Source organism: Bos javanicus, chromosome 24, assembly GCF_032452875.1.
Source record: "Bos javanicus breed banteng chromosome 24, ARS-OSU_banteng_1.0, whole genome shotgun sequence".
Lineage (NCBI taxonomy): Eukaryota > Metazoa > Chordata > Mammalia > Artiodactyla > Bovidae > Bos > Bos javanicus.
In genome coordinates this window covers 2,215,706-2,233,360 of record NC_083891.1, presented here as the reverse complement: position 1 = coordinate 2,233,360, position 17,655 = coordinate 2,215,706, and the positions used below count along the sequence as shown (strand labels likewise).

The 17,655-nt window shown below is 48.0% G+C and overlaps 1 protein-coding gene across 1 annotated transcript in view; it reads left to right on the top strand.

Annotated features, from left to right (window-relative positions):
• Positions 1 to 12,677, top strand: part of GALR1 (galanin receptor 1) — a 34,500-nt gene extending 21,823 nt beyond the window's left edge. Inside the window, exons 2-3 of the mRNA XM_061399487.1 lie at positions 3,448 to 3,513; positions 9,106 to 12,677. Coding sequence (XP_061255471.1) covers positions 3,448 to 3,513; positions 9,106 to 9,423 — 384 coding nt within the window. The 3' untranslated portion in view covers positions 9,424 to 12,677. The remainder of the gene's footprint in view (positions 1 to 3,447; positions 3,514 to 9,105) is intronic.
• The last annotated feature ends 4,978 nt before the right edge of the window (positions 12,678 to 17,655 follow it).

Below are 17,655 nucleotides of genomic sequence, written 5' to 3'. Positions count from 1 at the left end.
GTCTCCCACATTGTAGGCATATTATTTGCTGTCTGAGCCACCATATCTGCTTAGTAATCAGGAGATGCAGTGTATTGGGTGAGATCCCCTCTCCCTGACACACCCTCCCCAATACCATCGCCACTAGAGAAATACTTCTGTGACCGAATTCTGAGCTCTGCTGCATTTTATCTTCTCTCTCTCTCTGTTTCTCAGTTTCTTTCTGATAAGCCTGTGATTCTAGGTCTGTGAATAATCAGGTGAAGTAGAACAGCAATCAGTTCTTATGTTCCACTCATAGTTCCCCACCCCCCCCTCAGCAGAAATGTGGACTATGAGCCACCTGGTTTTGTTTGCCCTTCCCCCAGGTCATCTATCTAGAGCAGTGTCTATTTTGAATGGTAATGTTTTCGGATATGATCTGAAAGAATGTCCTGCACCAAAGGGTTATGCATAAAGAGATGCAGTAAAGGCAGGAAATTGGGAATCACTGTAGCTTAGCTCTTTGGTTTTTTTTGTTTTTTTTTAAATTTTTATTTATTTATTTATTTTATTTCTTTGATAAATGGCTGGTTTATTCCCTTTGCTTCTAGCAAAAGCAAATCAAAGCTTGGTCTGCACAGGGCAGAGGTCTCCAGTGTGCACTATGTCACTTGATCTGCAGGCGACCCAGTGGGTTGCAGCCACTGTGCATATTTTATTGATAAGGATAGAGGGTTTTGGAGGAGTGAAGCAGCTGACTGAGATTGTGAAGCTGGTAAAGCATTCAGGAAGGATTTCCATGCAGGGCTTCCTAGCCCCCTGGGGGAGGCGGGCCTGTGGGGCATGGGCCTTGAGACTAGAGAGATTCTTAAAGTGTTTGGCTTTTCATTCATCATTACATGGGTTATGCTTGAAGCATATTCTTCCTTTGTTTCCCAAAAGTCTTTGGTCTTTTGGAAATTCAGGTCTTTTTAATGGAAACAACAAGATAAACTTCTAGGAAGAAACCAGCCTACATTTCTGTCATTTGAGAATTTATAAAAGTCACACCTAAGGTGAAGTTTCTAAATTAAAAAATTCAGTAAATACATGATCATTGGGATTTTTTTTTTTTTAAATATGGAAATGGTTTGCCTTTAAGCATAACTGGAAATTTCTTTGAAAGTCAAAGTAATATTTGCATATTCATTTTAGGGCTTGAAAAAAGGTAAAGATTAAAGACTTCAGTTGCTTTCCTTTGATCAGTCACTACTTTGCATGGAAGGGTTTCACTACTTAAATGTTACATTCAAGATTGGTTGTTACCCCAAGGCCCAGATCAAAAGACATATAAAATCACAGTGTTTTTCTTGTTTTGTTTTTTTTGAAGTTAACAAAGGAATTGCATTCCAGAGCTGCCTTCTGTACTGACAGGAGTTTAGTGGAAGGTCCTTTGCACCTGCCCTCCCCGGAGACCCAGAGTGCGGGGCTGGAGGGTGAGTCTGGGGCGCCCGCTGCGGCTGTGGGGCTGGCTCACTCTGCCCTCGGGGGGGTGCTTCTCCTGGGCCCTCCTTGGCCTGACACCAGATGAACTCGTGACCTGCCCGGTTCCCGCACCTGTGCCAGGACGGGTGTGGGCCTCCTGCACACACTTCTGAAAGCACGAGTGACGGGGAAGTGCCCGCTTACCACGTCATCAGCTTCCCGAGAAACGCAGTCATACCCCTTCCTCCTTTGATGGCGAGACCTTCGTGGGGTCCGTCACACGTGTCAGTGTGGGTCCGTAGTGTGCACTCATGGAGTGGAACAGAGCCAGGAGAAACATGCTTGGGCTTTTCCTCCGTGGACCGCTCCACTGCGTTCCTTAGGCGTTTCGTAGTTATGAGATGTGACCCCCGAGTCTGTGGAAGGACTGAGTGGCCCCGGCCCGGTAACATAGCAGGTAACATCTCAGTTTTCCACGTGGGGCCCTCTCCAGGCAGCCCTCGCTGACACTGCCTTGCCATCTCTCCCTTTCTTTCAGTGACTGGAGTCCTCCTCTGGCGGTGGGGAGGCTGTCCCCAAGGAACCTGGCCCGGTTGGTCCTCGCCGGGAGGGGCCCTGTCCAGCCCGTTCCTCCCTCTTGAAAGTCCTCTTCGTTTGTTCCTGCACAAGCCTCCTTTCTGTCGTTCTCTTCCATTTGATTTTTAATACCCCAGTTGCTGATGGCAGGACAGTAGACGGACCCATTGTTGCTGTACTGAGAGTGACCCCAGATGTACCCATAGTAAGTGAGAGGCTTGTCTTGCGGAGGATGCTGAGCCCCTGTGGGAAGTGAGCAGTATTTCGGTAGGGCTGGGAGTTTGGAGTCAGAAATTCACACCCCATGACAGCTGCTTTTCGGGGGTAGGGAATCGTGAAAGTGAAGTGAAAGTGTTAGTCGCTCAGTCATGTCCGCCTCTGTGACTCCAGGGACTGTAGCCCACTAGGCTCCTCTGTCCATGGGATTCTCCAGGCAAGAATACTGAAGTGGGGTGCCATGGCCTTCTCCAGGGGATCTTCCCTACCCAGGCATCAAACCCAATGCAGGCAGATTCTTTACCATTTGAGCCGCCAGGGAAGCCCAGGGAATTGTGAAGTGGTGGATAAATCCCATGGCTTCTCGATCAGGGAGTGCCCAATGACTCCAGAGGGTTGCATCTGCCCAGACAGAGCAGCTTTCGTAATATGTTCAATTTGATTAAATTATTTCCATGCTGTGGTGCTCCCAGGGGACAGGGAGGTGGCTGGAACACTGTTTCCAGTGTTTGGAGGGACTCAACTGAGCAATTGACCGGCAGTCTCAAGCCCTTAGTCACCCTGAGCTGATTGTCCTTAGGTTCTTCACTCATAAGAATGAACTCAAGACCTGCCTGGAGTGTGTACCACCATCCCGACCCTGTTGTATGGCTTATGGTGCAAATTCTTGTGTGGAACCACAGTGTCTCACATCATTTCTCCTGAGTATGACGCTGGCGAGAGAAGACAAAACTAATTTCTCTAAGGAAGGAAACAAGTGTCTCCTTGGAAGCCTCCCTGATGGGCCATTAGTTGTAGAACCTTGCAGAAAGGTGGCCTGTCAGCTATCAGCGTGTTGGAAGGCAGTCTGTAGTTTTCCCACGCATCTAGGATTTAACATGTAGCAGGGACCTGGGATTGTGGAAATGTAGACTCTTAGGGGAAACCAGGTGGCAGGGAGGCCAGCGGGGATGCAGGTATGGGCAGCGGAGTGGGTCTTTCTGGAAGAAACCTTGGAGCTACCCGCACCAGAGCTCTGCCAACAGGTGCTCCGGACACAGGTGATTAGAAGACCAGATGTTCATGGCAATCCACAGTCGTCATTACTCCACCAGCTCATGTGAATTGCAGCTTGCGTGATTTTGTAAACCATGGTCTTCCCTTTGCAGAACATCAGGAAATGTCAATGCAAAGTGGACAATGAATTGTGCGGTCTGAGGCAAACCGATTTTATCAGTCTGTGTTTTGCAGGTCCTTAACCATTTGCATAAAAAGTTGAAGAACGTGTCAAAGAAGTCAGAGGCATCAAAGAAAAAGGTAAAACTCATGGGTTTACATTCTCTGTGCCGTTTCTGGAGCTTGGTTTAATGTATACTCTTAGCTCTCCTGCATCGTCCTGTGAAATTATGGTTCCTGGGTTCAGCGATTTGAAATGAACATCTTAGCCCTGGGCAGAGAGGAGACATGGAGAGTCAGCTGCTGAGGGTGGGCAGGTGACTGAGCTGCCTGAGAACTTGGGCGGAGGTCTGGGGAGGGGCCGAAAGGTGTGTCTTCTGGATTCTGAGCCTCTGGAGAAGGTGTGCTGTGGGTGACTGGGACAGGGTGTCAGGTGGCTGGACCCACAGTTTGCTTGAGCAGGTGGTGCTCGTGGTAAAGAACCCACCTGCAAGTGCAGGAGTCCCGAGTTCCATTCCTGGTTTGGGAGGATTCCCTCGAGGAGGGCACAGCAACCGCTCCAGTCCTCTTGCCTGGAGAACCCCATGGACAGAGGAGCCTGGCGGACTACAGTCCATGGGGTCGCAGAGACACGATTGAAGAGACTTAGCAGACACACTTCTTTTATTGTGTATTTACCGTCTCTGATGTGGAGCCAGGAGGCCCGTCTTAATTATCTTTCGAGCGAGTATTGCTGTATCCCTCCCTGAAGCCTCGCAGCAGTTGCTGTGCTCTGCTCTCTTCCTCCCAGTCGGGTGCTGGTTTGGCCCCCTGGGGGCAGAACTGAAGATGGGAGCGGCCTCAGGGGGGTCCAGCCCATCTTTAATTGTCTTTCTCATTCTCCCCTGAATCCCGATTCCCACAAGCTTCCCCTGAAGAGTTTGACAGCATCTAACACCCTGCAATTTATTATGTTTCAAACCCAGTTTGAGGGAAAGCTATTTTACAAATTGGGATTAATTTACCTCTTACTCAGATCATATCCTGGAGAAGGAAATGACAACCCACTCCAGTATTCTTGCCTGGAAAATCCCACGGAGAGAGGAGCCTGGTGGGCTGCAGTCCCTAGAGTCACAAAGAGTTGGACACGACTAAGCAACTGAACTGAACTGAAAGATTAGTGAGCATTTTAACATTTACATTGTTTGGTTTTATATGTATATGTGTACATTTGGGTGTGTGTGTGTGTGTATGAGGCATGTGTATTGTTGTTGTGTTAGTTGCTCAGTCATTCTGACTCTTTGTGACTTTGTGGACTGTTGCCCGCCAGGCTCCTCTGTCCATGGGATTCTCCAGACAAGAATACTGCAGTGGTTGCTCTGCCCTTCTCCAGGGCATCTTCCTGACCCAGGGATCAAACCTGGGTCTCCCACTTTGCAGGCTGCTTCTTTACAGTCTGAGTCACTAGGGAAGCACAAGACACTCACATGTGAGGGAATATATTATATGTGCTTAGGCGCTCAGTTGTGTCTGACTCTTTGCAACCATGGACCATAGTTCACCAGGCTCCTCTGTCCATGGGGATTCTTTAGGCCAGAAAACTGGAGTGGGTATCCATGCCCTCCTCCAGGGGATCTTCCCATCACAGGGATCAAACCCAGGTCTCCTGCACTGCAGGCAAATTCTTTACCATCTGAGCCACCAGGGAAGCCCAAGAATACTGGAATGGGTAGCCTTTCCCTTTCCGGGGGATCTTCCTGACCCAGGAATTGAATCAGGGTCTCCTGCACTGCAGGCAGATTCTTTACTGGCTGAGCCACCAGGGAACGTATATGTAAATGCAATTCTTCCCACGGGAGAAGTTCTCAACATTTGGAGGAGGGAAGATTTCCTCTTCTATTCTCACAACCTCTGACCCTTAATAACCACTGAACAGATGTCAGATTTCTTTTGATGTATTTAATTACTTCCTTGTTTGCATAGAATAAATAGTTTGTGTATGTGCATGTACCTGGGTCTAGGCAAAGGCTAGCAGACATGTGTAGGGAGTAGGGTAGGAAGAGGGAACGGGGAGACGGAGGGGAGGGCCCAGGGTGGAGAGCCAGCGTGTCTCCGCCTGGAGGCGGAGGTTGGGTCGGCTCCGCTGATGCTGCTCTGGGTCCAGGCAGAGAAGAGTGTTCCTGGGTGTGTACACACTCAGTTTCTGATGGATCATGGAGTGATGTGAGAAGATCTTGGAGGTTTATTCATTTCAGCTGTACCCATTTCTGGCTCCCCGCCTCAGTGGCTGCATAGGGCCCCTTCCCCTGTGCTGTGTCCATCCATAAGGGCTCCACTTCGTTTGAAGGCTGGTAGCACTCTTGGGGTGGAGGGTTAGGTTCAACACAAACTTGCTCAACAGCTCTCCTGCCTGTTTGGAGGAAAATAGAGAAGAAGAGTGTGCTTTTCTTTGCCAAAATAGTACTGACCACAGTACAGAGCCCGGCCTTGATTAACACTAGGCTCGGCTGGACCTAGAGAAACGTTTTCTGGCACAAGGCTGATCAGATAGGAAAATAAGATTCTTAACAATTTCTGGAAGACTTCCCAGTCGGGTAGACTTCCCCAGGATGGTTCCTGGTAATAGGGAGGTATGTGTGAGACCCTCGTGGTACCTTCTTAACCATGAGGTTCTTTTAACAGCTGCTCTTTTCCCCCATCTGGCTTGGAGTAACAAGCTTTTGGGCTGTCATTTGTACAATTTACAAAATGTTTCTCATCAGTCTCATCATTTAGTCACTTTTTCCTTCCCTGCCAAGTTCCATTAGATGGATTATGAGCAAAATTCTTTGAAGGAAAAAAAATTCAGATGTCTCAGATGGCTTGAAAAAGAGCATCTCACAGGAAGAGGAGAAATTACTATTTTTCAGATACTTTCAGTGCAAGAAGTAAAAAGAAGGCAGGCTAATAAAAGGCCCAACCTTAGGTATAAGAATTCATGCAGAGACTTGGCACATAACCTTCAACGAGGGCTTCTTCCCTATCCAACGGTGATGCTGTGGTCCTGCACGCTACATGGACAGACGGGAACGTAGGCGATGCATTGGGTGTAAACCCATTTGTGATTCAGGCAAATGATACTGTAAGAAATGAAAATAGCCCTCATCCCCACAGAGGGCCTCGTCTCCTCACTGACTTTTCTAAGGGGAAGAGCAGAAGCAGGTTTGGAACCTTTCCGAGGAGGCGGTGTGGGTCAGCCCGGGTGCGGTCAGCACCGAGGAAGCTCCTCAGCCTTCTCCTCGAGGTGGGAGAGGTCGCTTGCTTTTGTTGTGGCTTCTGCGGAATTCTTCACTGATTCTTCAAGCACTCATGAGCTATGTAGGAAGGCAGGTTCCTGGGTGGGTACGTCATCCGCACGACCTGTGGAAGCAGCGCTGTGGGCCGTGAGACCCCGATACTTGAATTTTCATGAAGTGCTGCATAACGATGGCTCGCTGACCTGCTGCAAACCCAGGTCTGCGGTTGTTGTACAGTTGCTCAGTCGTGTCCGACTCTGCGACCCCATGGACTGCAGCAACCAGGCTTCCCTGTTTCTCACCAAACTCGTGCCCATTGAGCTGGTGATGCCATCCAGTCATCTCATCCTCTGTTGACTCCTCCTCCTCCCGTCTTCAATCTTTCCCAGCATCAGGGTCTTTTCCAATGAGTCAGTTCTTCGCATCAGGTGGCCAAAGTACTGGAGCTTCAGCTTCAACATCAGAACACCCAGGACTGATCTCCTTTAGGATGGACTGGTTGGATCTCCTTGCAGTCCCAGGGACTCTCAAGAGTCTTCTCCAGCACCACAGTTCAAAATCATCGATTCTTCGGTGCTCAGCCATTATTTTGTTAGTACAGTGGGTTATTTTGACCAGATCTTGACCTTGAGGTGGTGTGTTCCAGGCGCATGTTTTCTGAGTTGGGCGTGGGTGAGGGCACTGTTCTGTGGGTGGATGTCTTTCTGCATCCCTCCCACGTCTTCCCAGTTTCGTGGTCCTGGTCCTCTGATGTGAGAGAGACAGAGGAGGGAGCCATGCGTGTCTCTCCCTGGACACCTTGATGTGCTGGCATTGTGTGAAGCTGTGGCTGGTATGGAGGCCACTCCTGTACCAGCTCGGATGGGCTGAGATGCCTATGAAATAGGCAGAAAATAAATAGTGAACCTTTGTCGACACATAGCTGGGAGCACAAACATTGTATTAAACAAGCATTCTGTTAAAGTCTTTTGGGAGCATCATTTGATAAAAGATAAAGTTTATGTAAGTACCCATTGATATTCTTTCCTGATTTATAGTGCAATCTTAAGTCACTCACATTTCAAAGCTATAGGCAGACCAAGGAAAGGAACCTTGCTCATGGTTCTGAAAAGACCAGTAGACCTGCTAAAAATAAAAGGCAGGTTTTGAATGACCTTGGGTAGACATACACAGAAACAAACCCTCCATAGAAAAGCCACCCTGCTGACAGTTGCCCTACAGGGATACAGATACAGTGTGGCTCTTATCTGTAAGCTGTTGGGGTGTAGTTCTGCCCTCAGCTTGTTACTTAGTGAAAACCTCCTGAAAGGAGCAGTGAAACAGAATATCCAGAGAGCATGCATTTTGTGCTGCACAGAAATGACCTTCCTGTCTTAGGAAGGACAGTGGGTGTGCTCCTTGCTATTTGTAGGTGTAATTGTGTCTAGGTGGTTACTGAATCATCAGGAACACATCCCATACACTAATGGGTAAACGGACGGACAGCAGATGATCCTTGATGTCCGGGAGCGGGGTGCTGGTCTGCTCTGCGTGTTGTGTGTGCGGCAGCCTCAGTCTGGAAACCTGCCGCCCTGGAAACCCTGCGGTCAGCTTTGTACCTGGACTGTTTGAAGGTGTTAAGTGGGCCAGGTCCAGTCAGAGAATCATCACATTGGGTCACCCCAGTCACAGGCCAGGAGGCTGAGGCCCAGGGAGGTGGCCTCAGTTTTCAAAGGTCATCAAACTCTTGGCTTTTGCATGGCCCGTGGCACCTTCTGACCATCGCGTGGTCAGAGTAAACATGAGTGTAACTCCCGTCTCTGGCGCCCTGACCGCCCTTGCTCTGACCTCGTCCTGAAGTCCGAGCATCTCCTCTCCCGTCTCTGCCGGGTTCCCTGGCTTCCAGCCTGCCTCTTGGACAAACTTCCTCTCCGAGTCAGTCAGCTACCCTGCGTCTCTTCTGGAAGACTTGTTATCTTAAGCCTCATGTTCTAGGCACTGTGGGCTGTGACAGTCAGGTTCTAACTCACAGGAAGTAAGAGCAAAGTCATGGCATAACATAAGAACATTCCTGCAGGGTGGAGGTCCAAGCTTGTCCTGTGAAAGGACCTGTGGGTCCACAGCGGTTTCCTGGTCAGGGAGTCCCTGCTCCATGGTTGTGAGGCTGGAGGGAAAATAAGCACCTTCCTTCTCTCTCTCCTTCCCCTCCACCCTGCCTCCCTGAATTCATGGATGCCAGTGGGATTGCTTCTCTCCAGGGGCAGAGTGGACAGGGGACCACCGGGCCACGCTTATAGCTCCTTTAGGGGTGTGACTGCCACGTGAAGGTCAGCACCCAGAGCAGGTTTAGGATGCACTTGATTCTGTGGAAATGTACAGGAAATTCCCTCTGTCAGTGCATGAGCTAGAACGCTGTTCCTGTCTGTTGTGATCAGCGTCTCTGCTTTCTTCCCTTCTCCTCTGTTGTAATCAGCGCCTCTGCTTCCTTCCCTTCTCCTAGACGGCGCAGACGGTGCTGGTGGTGGTGGTGGTCTTCGGAGTCTCCTGGCTGCCCCACCACGTCATCCATCTCTGGGCTGAGTTTGGGGTGTTCCCGCTGACCCCCGCCTCCTTCTTCTTCAGGATCACGGCCCACTGCCTGGCCTACAGCAACTCCTCCGTGAACCCCATCATTTACGCCTTTCTCTCCGAAAACTTCAGGAAGGCTTATAAGCAAGTGTTCAAGTGCCACGCCCGCAAGGAGTCACCTCTTAATGACACTAAAGAAAATAAAAGTCGACTAGACACCCCACCATCAACCAATTGTACTCACGTGTGAAAAAAAGAGTATTATTTCAAAATGTGGTATTTGCATGCATGTGGACCAGACAGAGAAATACACTGCAGTGTTAAGCAAGGCAGTAACTTGCTATCTTAACAACAATTCATATTATATTGATTGAATTCCACTTGTGTTTAAAAAGTACTTTGGTCTACCTGGAAAATCCCTAGGTCTAGTGAAGGCCATTTCTAAATTTTATTTTATTTCTAAATTCTATTCCATAAGCAAAAAAAGAATAATATAGTTTTATACATCTTAAGAAATGAAGGTTTCTCAAGAAACTTTATTTAAAGACTGTAGAGAGTCTATAATAGGACTGTCTAGATTTGTATTCTTTGCAGGACAAGGAAGAAGGGCCTGTCAAGGTGGTCAGGAATGTTTGTGATCTACGTATTTTGGAAACAAATGTAATTAGAAAACACACGCTTTAGTTCTTCAATTTTAAGATCAGTGGTAATGTTGAAACTATATGTGTCTCAGATACGATTATGGACACTTGATCCTGAGTTTTATTTTTGGGGCCGTTTGTATTAAGACATATCCATCTGATGGAAATAAGCTTATTTGCACATTTGCTGCATCTGCTCCGAGCTGTAAGCAGTGCATGCGGCTTCTGCAACGTGCTGTGTCCATCTGCAGTCATGAGGTCTCTTAAGCTCATCTCAGGCAGTCAGCAGCAAGACCCTGGGTTGTCAGCCATCAGGATGTCAGTGAAAAGCTATGCTGTGAACTTAGTCTTCGTTGAGATGACCAAAAAAATCAGGGAAAACCACCACCTGCAACTATCCTCATGGTGGAAGCTGTGAATGAGTTTCTGAGAATGAAACTGGACATTAAAAATTTACATATTGACACACACATATGTATATTTTAAGGTATTAGCTATGCCTTGAGTGGAATCTACTCAAAAGGAGAATTTTTAAAATGTCAGTGAAAATGATGTACAGAAAATAATTTCTATGAATTCAGAATAATGTCTATGAATTATAAGCCACATGAGATAATGGTCATGCCATGTAAGGCAAGTTAGTAAGCGTAGTAAAATGTCTGGTTCAGATAAACTTTGAAAAAACAGTCTAATGGTTGGATATAGCTGGGCATATCATGTCGAAACAAATGCTTTTTTCATCAAATTTGTAATGATGTCTAATGCATATTTATCCCAAATATTGCTCCCTCTAGAAATGTTAATTTGGGGTTTAAATCATCATAACTTAGTTTCAAATGTAGTTTTTGTGACAGTTTTATATTTAATAATGAGAAAATGGTATGAAAAGATGAAATGATTCTATATTAGTAAATAATTTTCAGACTGCAAGACTGATACATTTTAGGATGACACAAAAGCAAGAAAAAAAATTTTAAAAAGGATTTTGTGTAATGCATACCTGAGTCATATGAGGACTTCATGTGAAATATCAAATTTTGGATCAAAAAGATCTACTCAATGTAAGTCTTTGCATGTTAGCTTCTCTAGTTTGTGAATTTATTTTACTAACTATATTCCTCCAGCTAACAGTATTTACATTTGCCACATTATAAATAGTTCTCTGGATAGAAGAGGAGAAAATTGTCAGAGGATGGGAAATCATGACTTTTCATGTTTGATGGCCAGGGGAAAAATTGTACATACACCTATGTGAGTATTTTTAAGAACAATGTAATTCCTTTGCACGGAAAAATTTTTGCACTTTATTCAAATATGGCAGCAGAAACATTTTACTCTGATGACGGTACCGCACGAGTTTTGTGAAACTTGAAGCTGCCGTTGCACACGCCAGGCCGTCTTCTGTGTGTGTGGATTCACGCAGCTGCACAAAGAGGCATGTCCTGCTTGGACTTGCTTGGCTGGCAGTGGCTCCCCGCACTGTGGCCGCTCTCTTCCGATTCCCACGCACACAAAGGAAGCCTTGGAACAAACGCAGGAGCCACTGCTGCCCTATTCGGGCAAGTGCTGACATGGGTTTGGACATGATGTACTTACCCTTGTCATGCCTTGGTCACTTCCAGATGCTGTCATCTCCGATTTGCAGAGCCCAGAGCGCCGGGTATAAATGCGCATTGCTTCATTTCACAGGCCGGTGGGCTCTTCTGTCCAGCGTCATTCTAATCAATTCCTCTTGTTTAGAGTTTACATTGTCTCCTCCTCAAATGAGTTTCGGTGGTAACGGAGGTCTGCAAAGATGTAAAACTGCATACAGTTTCCTGAGTGAGGGGTTCCAGAAGAACTTGTATCTGCAGACCAAGTACTTCCTGGGGCACCCTTGTAATCATGTGTAATTAATGGGGACCCATTCAGAGGCCCCACCCCTTCTTCACTGAGTAACCCAGACCCCCCCTTCTCTTTCCCCCCAGTACTAGCAGCCAGGCTAAAGGAGATACACCCGCTGCACCTCCCCACCCCCGGTGCGCCTTTAAAGTCCGGATGCTGGGTAAACCTTGTTTTTCTGCAAACTTCAAAGAAAAATGATGCTTTCTCCTTAGACTTGGCTGCCCTAGTGGCCCAAGGCAGCTGTTATCTTTCTGGGCCTTTTGCTTTCTCATGCGGAGATGGCTCTGGAATATTTAAATAGCGGGCATACTGGCTGTTTCATATGCATAAAGCACGATTTCGGTTCCTTGCTGATGAATATGGGGACACGGTTGAGGAGCTGGTCTTGTCCTGTCTCCTCAGGAGTTGCTGAGACAGAGTCTCTCTGCTGCTCCGACCATGTATGTGCTCAGCAATGTGGGGGCTGAGCCCATTTCTGAGTATCTTAGGGAAATCCTTTTGCTGTAAATGGAACTATTTTACTCCATACACTGGGGATCAAACCGTCGTCCCCGTCTCCTCTGCATCTCCAAGCCCTGTGTGCTCACGTCCTACCTTGCTCCGATCCAGAGTTCCTCACTCTGACATAAGCCACAGTAAAATTCCTCCATCGCCCCAGGCGTATCTGTGGAGAGATGTCTGAACTGCGTGACTCATGCAAGGCTAAAAGCTTCTTGTGACTCAACTTCAAATTGTGATCCTGAGGATAATTGCATTTGCTCGATGTCTCAGATACATTGAGATGGTGCAGAAATAATTCCTAGACGTTAACTGATACCCAAGGTCAGGTTCTGGGCAGTAGAGGATCCCTTCTCTCTCCACAGATGCCGTACGATCCCCAGTGCTTATGCTTGAAGCAGCCTTACATCAAGGAAAGCAATGTATTATATACCTTTGTCATGTTCTTGCTGAATAATTTATTAAATGTGTATAAGAACCACATAGTTATGTAAATTGAATCAAGAGATCAAAATGGCTGCTTCTGGAAACTTACCTAAAATCTGTCAATTTCCAGCTGCACTGATTGCAAATATCTTCCTGACTTTATATTTTTAAGTGATTTTCTCTGTGAGCTAGTCATGTTGTTCTGGGTCATCAAAAAATGTTGCATATTAAGTTATTTGTCAAGCAGATGTCAATGACTCGTTTATCTAAGGATGTGCTGATTTTAAAAGTTTCCACATAGCTAGAGCAGGTAGCCTAAACTGCTGATGGTGACTTGTTATCTTGGAAGGAAAAAAACTGCAAAAGGGATTCAATTTATGCTGTATTTTAACATTTTTCTTTTTAAAAGTGGAAAATTGAGCCTCCAGAATCACGTAAAAAGCTTCAGCGTCCCTGGTGTGGGCTGGGCGTACCTCAGGCAGCTGTGTGCAGGGGAGCGTGCCGGGTGCTGTCTGCGTAGCTCAGGGGCCTCTGTTTGTTTTCCCGTGAGAGCACCGCATGGCTCTGATGCTGGTTTCTTCTCTGTGGGTGTGAGTGGCCGGTGCACGCACTCCACCCTCTGAACCTGGGACTCGGCCGTGGGCAGGTCTGCTTGTGTGGTGAGGTCTCCAGGAATGGCAGCAGGCCTGGGCGCAGCCCCTCTGCTGGGTCCTGTGCTCACGGTCAGGGCCCTCCCACAGCTGTTTTCAGGCCTTGGAGATCGGGGTTCTGTCCTGGGGGCATCAGGAGTGGTGGGGACACCTCAGCGATGGGGAGTGGAGGGGGAAGGTGGCGGGTGACGTCTCTTCCTTTGGTCAAACTTTCCCTCCGGGTCTGTGAATGTTGGCTAAGTTTGCTGTGTTCACACAATTGTGTGAAGAGCCAGTTTTGTAGCTAAATGTTTTTGTGTCACTTTGGGGTAGAAAGCCTCATCCTTTTTGGTCTCTTTTAAATTGAAGTGTAGTTGATTTACAATATTGTGTTAGTTTCTGGTGTACAGCGAAGTGACTCAGTTATACGTATATAATACAGATTCTTTTTCAGATTCTTTTCCATTATGGTTTATTATAACATATTGAATAGAATTCCCTGTGCTGTACAGCAGGCCCTTGTTGGCTACTATTTTATATATTGTGTGTGTATCTGTTAATCCCAAACTCCCAATTTATCCCTTCTGCCCCTTCTCTTTTGGTAACCGTAGTTTTTTTGTTTTTTTTTTTTAATTGGAGGACAATTTCTCTACAATATTGTGTTGGCTTCTGCCACACAATAAGTTTGTTTTATATGTCTATGAGTCTGTTTCTGCTTTGTAAGTTCATTTGAATCATTTCCTTTTAGATTTTGCATATAAGGGCTGTCATATAATATTTCTCCTTCTCTGACTTCACTCAGTATGACAATCTCCAGATCTTTGCATATGGCTGCAAATGGCATTTTTTCATCCTTCTTTTTTTTTTTTTTAAATGACTGAGCAGTATTCCATTGTATGTGTGTACCACATCATCTTTATCCATTCATCTGTTGGAGGACATTTAGGTTTCTTTCATGTCCTGGCTGTTCTGAATAATGGTGCTGTGAACACTGGAGTGCGTGGATCTTTTTGAATTACGAGTTTTCTCTGGATTTACACTTGGAGTGGGATTGCTGACTTGTATGCAAGTCCCATTCTTTTTTGCTGGGGAATAGTTTTCTGAGAACCTCAAGAAATGGGGGCCTGTGCCCCCAGTTCTCAACATTTTAGAGAAGCCACCAGCCGCTGGCTGCTAGAATCGATGGGAACTGGAATCTGCCACTTAGACTCTTAGACTCTTAGGTAGTGGGATCAGCAAGGCGACCCGGGGTTTGGGGGGAGCTGTGCAGTCTGCTGTTGGTTTTCTTTGGGACATCGTGTTCTGCAGAACCTTATTTCAGAAGATGGGGTGTTTCCTATTGAAATGAGAACTCTTTATGTGTTCTGAAGACCACTGTGGATCCATTAGGCTTGTTTTCTCCCTTCAGCTGGCTTGTTTGGGGCTGTCATGCTAACCTGCCTTGAGGTGCGTGGAAATGTGGGAGTCTGGGCGCTGGTGCTGGTGGAGAGGGAGCTCAGCCGTCTTTGAGCGTGTCCTTCACGCCTTTCAGCGTCAGAGCCAATGGAGGGCCGACCTCTGGCCCGCGGGGCTGACCAGCAAAGGAGGCCCGGCTCGTCATGCCTGGCTGTAAGCTGCAGACTCCAGGAAAGTGTGCCGCGTCCCTGTTTCTGTGTGGGGTGAGTGGAGCAGGGGGAGCGTTGGGATGGAGCAGGCCGTGCCAGGCCCTGGAGGAGCACGGGACTGGTGAGGAGATCCCGCGGAGCCCGCTCTTCCAGCCCTGGGGAGTCCACTGGCTCCTTCAGGGCCCTGGCCTGGACTGGTGAGGAGATCCCATGGAGCCCGCTCCTCCAGCCCTGGGGAGTCCACTGGCTCCTTCAGGGCCCTGGCCTGGACTGGTGAGGAGAACCCGCGGAGCCCGCTCCTCCAGCCCTGGGGAGTCCACTGGCTCCTTCAGGGCCCTGGCCTGGACTGGTGAGGAGATCCCGCGGAGCCCGCTCCTCCAGCCCTGGGGAGTCCACTGGCTCCTTCAGGGCCCTGGCCTGGACTGGTGAGGAGAACCCGCGGAGCCCGCTCCTCCAGCCCTGAGGAGTCCGCCGGCTTTCAGGGCCCTGACGGAGCGCGGGAGTCGGGGGGCGCCTGGGGAGCAGCCCCCGGCCCCCCTCCCAGTTCGGCTGGAGGGTCTCTGCTTTCGTCTGCCTTCTGCTCTCCACACAAAACTTGCCTGGTAACTAGAGAACTCTCACGCAAGGCCCGTCCCACCTGCTGGCTAGGTTGACTGTCTGACTCTCTGTTGTTCCCTGCTTCTGCGACTCAGACGTGTCCTTTCTTGTTCTCCCTGCTGTTTCCTTAGAGTCACCCATCATTTCTATGCTCAGGATCTTCTGAATTCGGTCATCTCTGAGGGGTTCATGTATGGCCTGGGCCCCACCCCTATCTTCACTTTTTTTTTTGCTGGTCTGATGACTCTTTCCTGGTTCCCTGGCCAACAGTCCTCCCTTTAACAGTGAACTGTCAGAAATGCAAACAGGGAGAGCACATCACTTTTCTAGGGAGCACGCGTGAGCAATTTCTGCATAGAACCAAAGGCAGGGGAGCCGGTCTTTGGGCATGGTCCGCCTGTGGGCCCTCTTGGGGGGCTGCCCATAAATAAGTTCATCCCCTGGGAGTGGCCCTGGTCACCTCTGGGAGGCTCTGACTCAATGGATGGTGGGAGGACTCCTGCTGTCTGCCTGAGGCTGCAGCGGGTCCCCTGCACTTGCTCTATCAGGCTCCTCCCCGACCCGCTGCAGCGGCCAAGTGCATCCATCTGTCTAAGGATATCCCACCATCCTTGGACTTGAACTTCCCAGTCTGTTGGGAGTGAAGATGAAACATCGCTGGGACTTCGGGACACAGAATGACCAGAATGTAAACAGATGTCTTGTCCTTCAGCGTTGTAGGCTGCTGTTGTTGGGCTTAGTCACTCAGTCATGTCAGACTCTTTGTGACCCCCGTGGACTGTAGCTCACCAGGCTCCCCTGTCCATAGGATTTCCCAGGCAAGAATACTGGAGTGGGTTGCCATTTCCTTCTCCAGGGTCTCTTCCTGACCCAGGGATCAAGCCCATGTCACCGGTGTCTTCTGCATTGCAGGCAGATTCTTTGTCCTCTGAGTCATCAGGGAAGCTCTGTTAAACAAGATCTCCACTTAGAAACAACAGAGATCCAAGAAAGAAGTGGATGGGGATCATGTTGATTTCCAGTGGGAATCTCATCTTGTTGAAGGGGAAGAAGAATAAGGATGCGGTTTGGGTACATTTTGTCAGGGTCACCTATCAGGGTCACCTTTGACTATGAGAAAATATTGTTCTAAATGGAAAGTGTGTCATTTTTCTTCTAAAGAGACCATAGCTGGTATGTGGATGTAGCTAAAAATCAATGTCAGTGAACATGAAATGAGACCAGGGGTGTCGTAGGCATCCTGCACTGTTATCTTCAGAGCCTTGGGGCCTCATAGAGACACTGGCACTAGGAGACACTTAGTGAGTGAGCACACTCCTGGGTTTTTGATGTTTTCAAAATAGGTCTGAAAGTGAAAGCGAAGTTGCTCAGTCATTTCCAACTCTTTGCTACACCAGGCCTCTCTGTCCCTGGGATTTTCTACGCAAGAGTACTGGAGTGGGTGGCCATTTCCTTCTCCAGGGGATCTTCTTGACCCAGAGGTCAAACCTAGGTCTCCTGCATTGTAGGCAGATGCTTTACCATCTGAGCCACCAGGGAAGTCAAATAGGTCTACCGTGGATAAAGAGTGAAACTTCATGCTTCTCTCAAAGTAAAACCTGATTATAATTTAGGAATATTTATGAGCCGGGAAGGGATACATCAGTGTTACTTTTCATATGTTGGTTTTCCAAGAATCATGGTTTACTGCCATGTAACGACTGAAGATCTGACAATGGGGGTAGAGATGCAAAGATCCCTTGAATATCAGTGACCACATGTTTCACTCTCTCACCTGACCTCTGCCCAAGTCAAGAAGAGAGTTGTGAAGTGTTCTAAAAAAGATGATGGACGTTAGGGGACTTGAGATTTGGTTGAATTCTGCTGGTAAATTGCTGTCTGCTGGGAAACGCTGTCTTTGGTGCCCTCACATCAAAGAATTTGGTTGAATGAGTCCCAGATCTTCCCTGGTGGTTCAGAGGGTAAAGAATCTGCCTGCAATGCAGGAAACGTGGGTTTGATCCCTGGGTCAGGAAGATCCCCTGAAGAAGGGAATGGCTACCCTCTCCAGTATTCTTGCCTGGAGAATCCCATGGACAGAGGAACCTGGCAGGCTACAGACCATGGGGTCACAAAGAGCTGGACACGCTATAGCTATGAATGCTGAATAAAACCCCAGACTGACGGCATATTTGAGTGAGTGGGGGAGATCCAGAGAATCCTG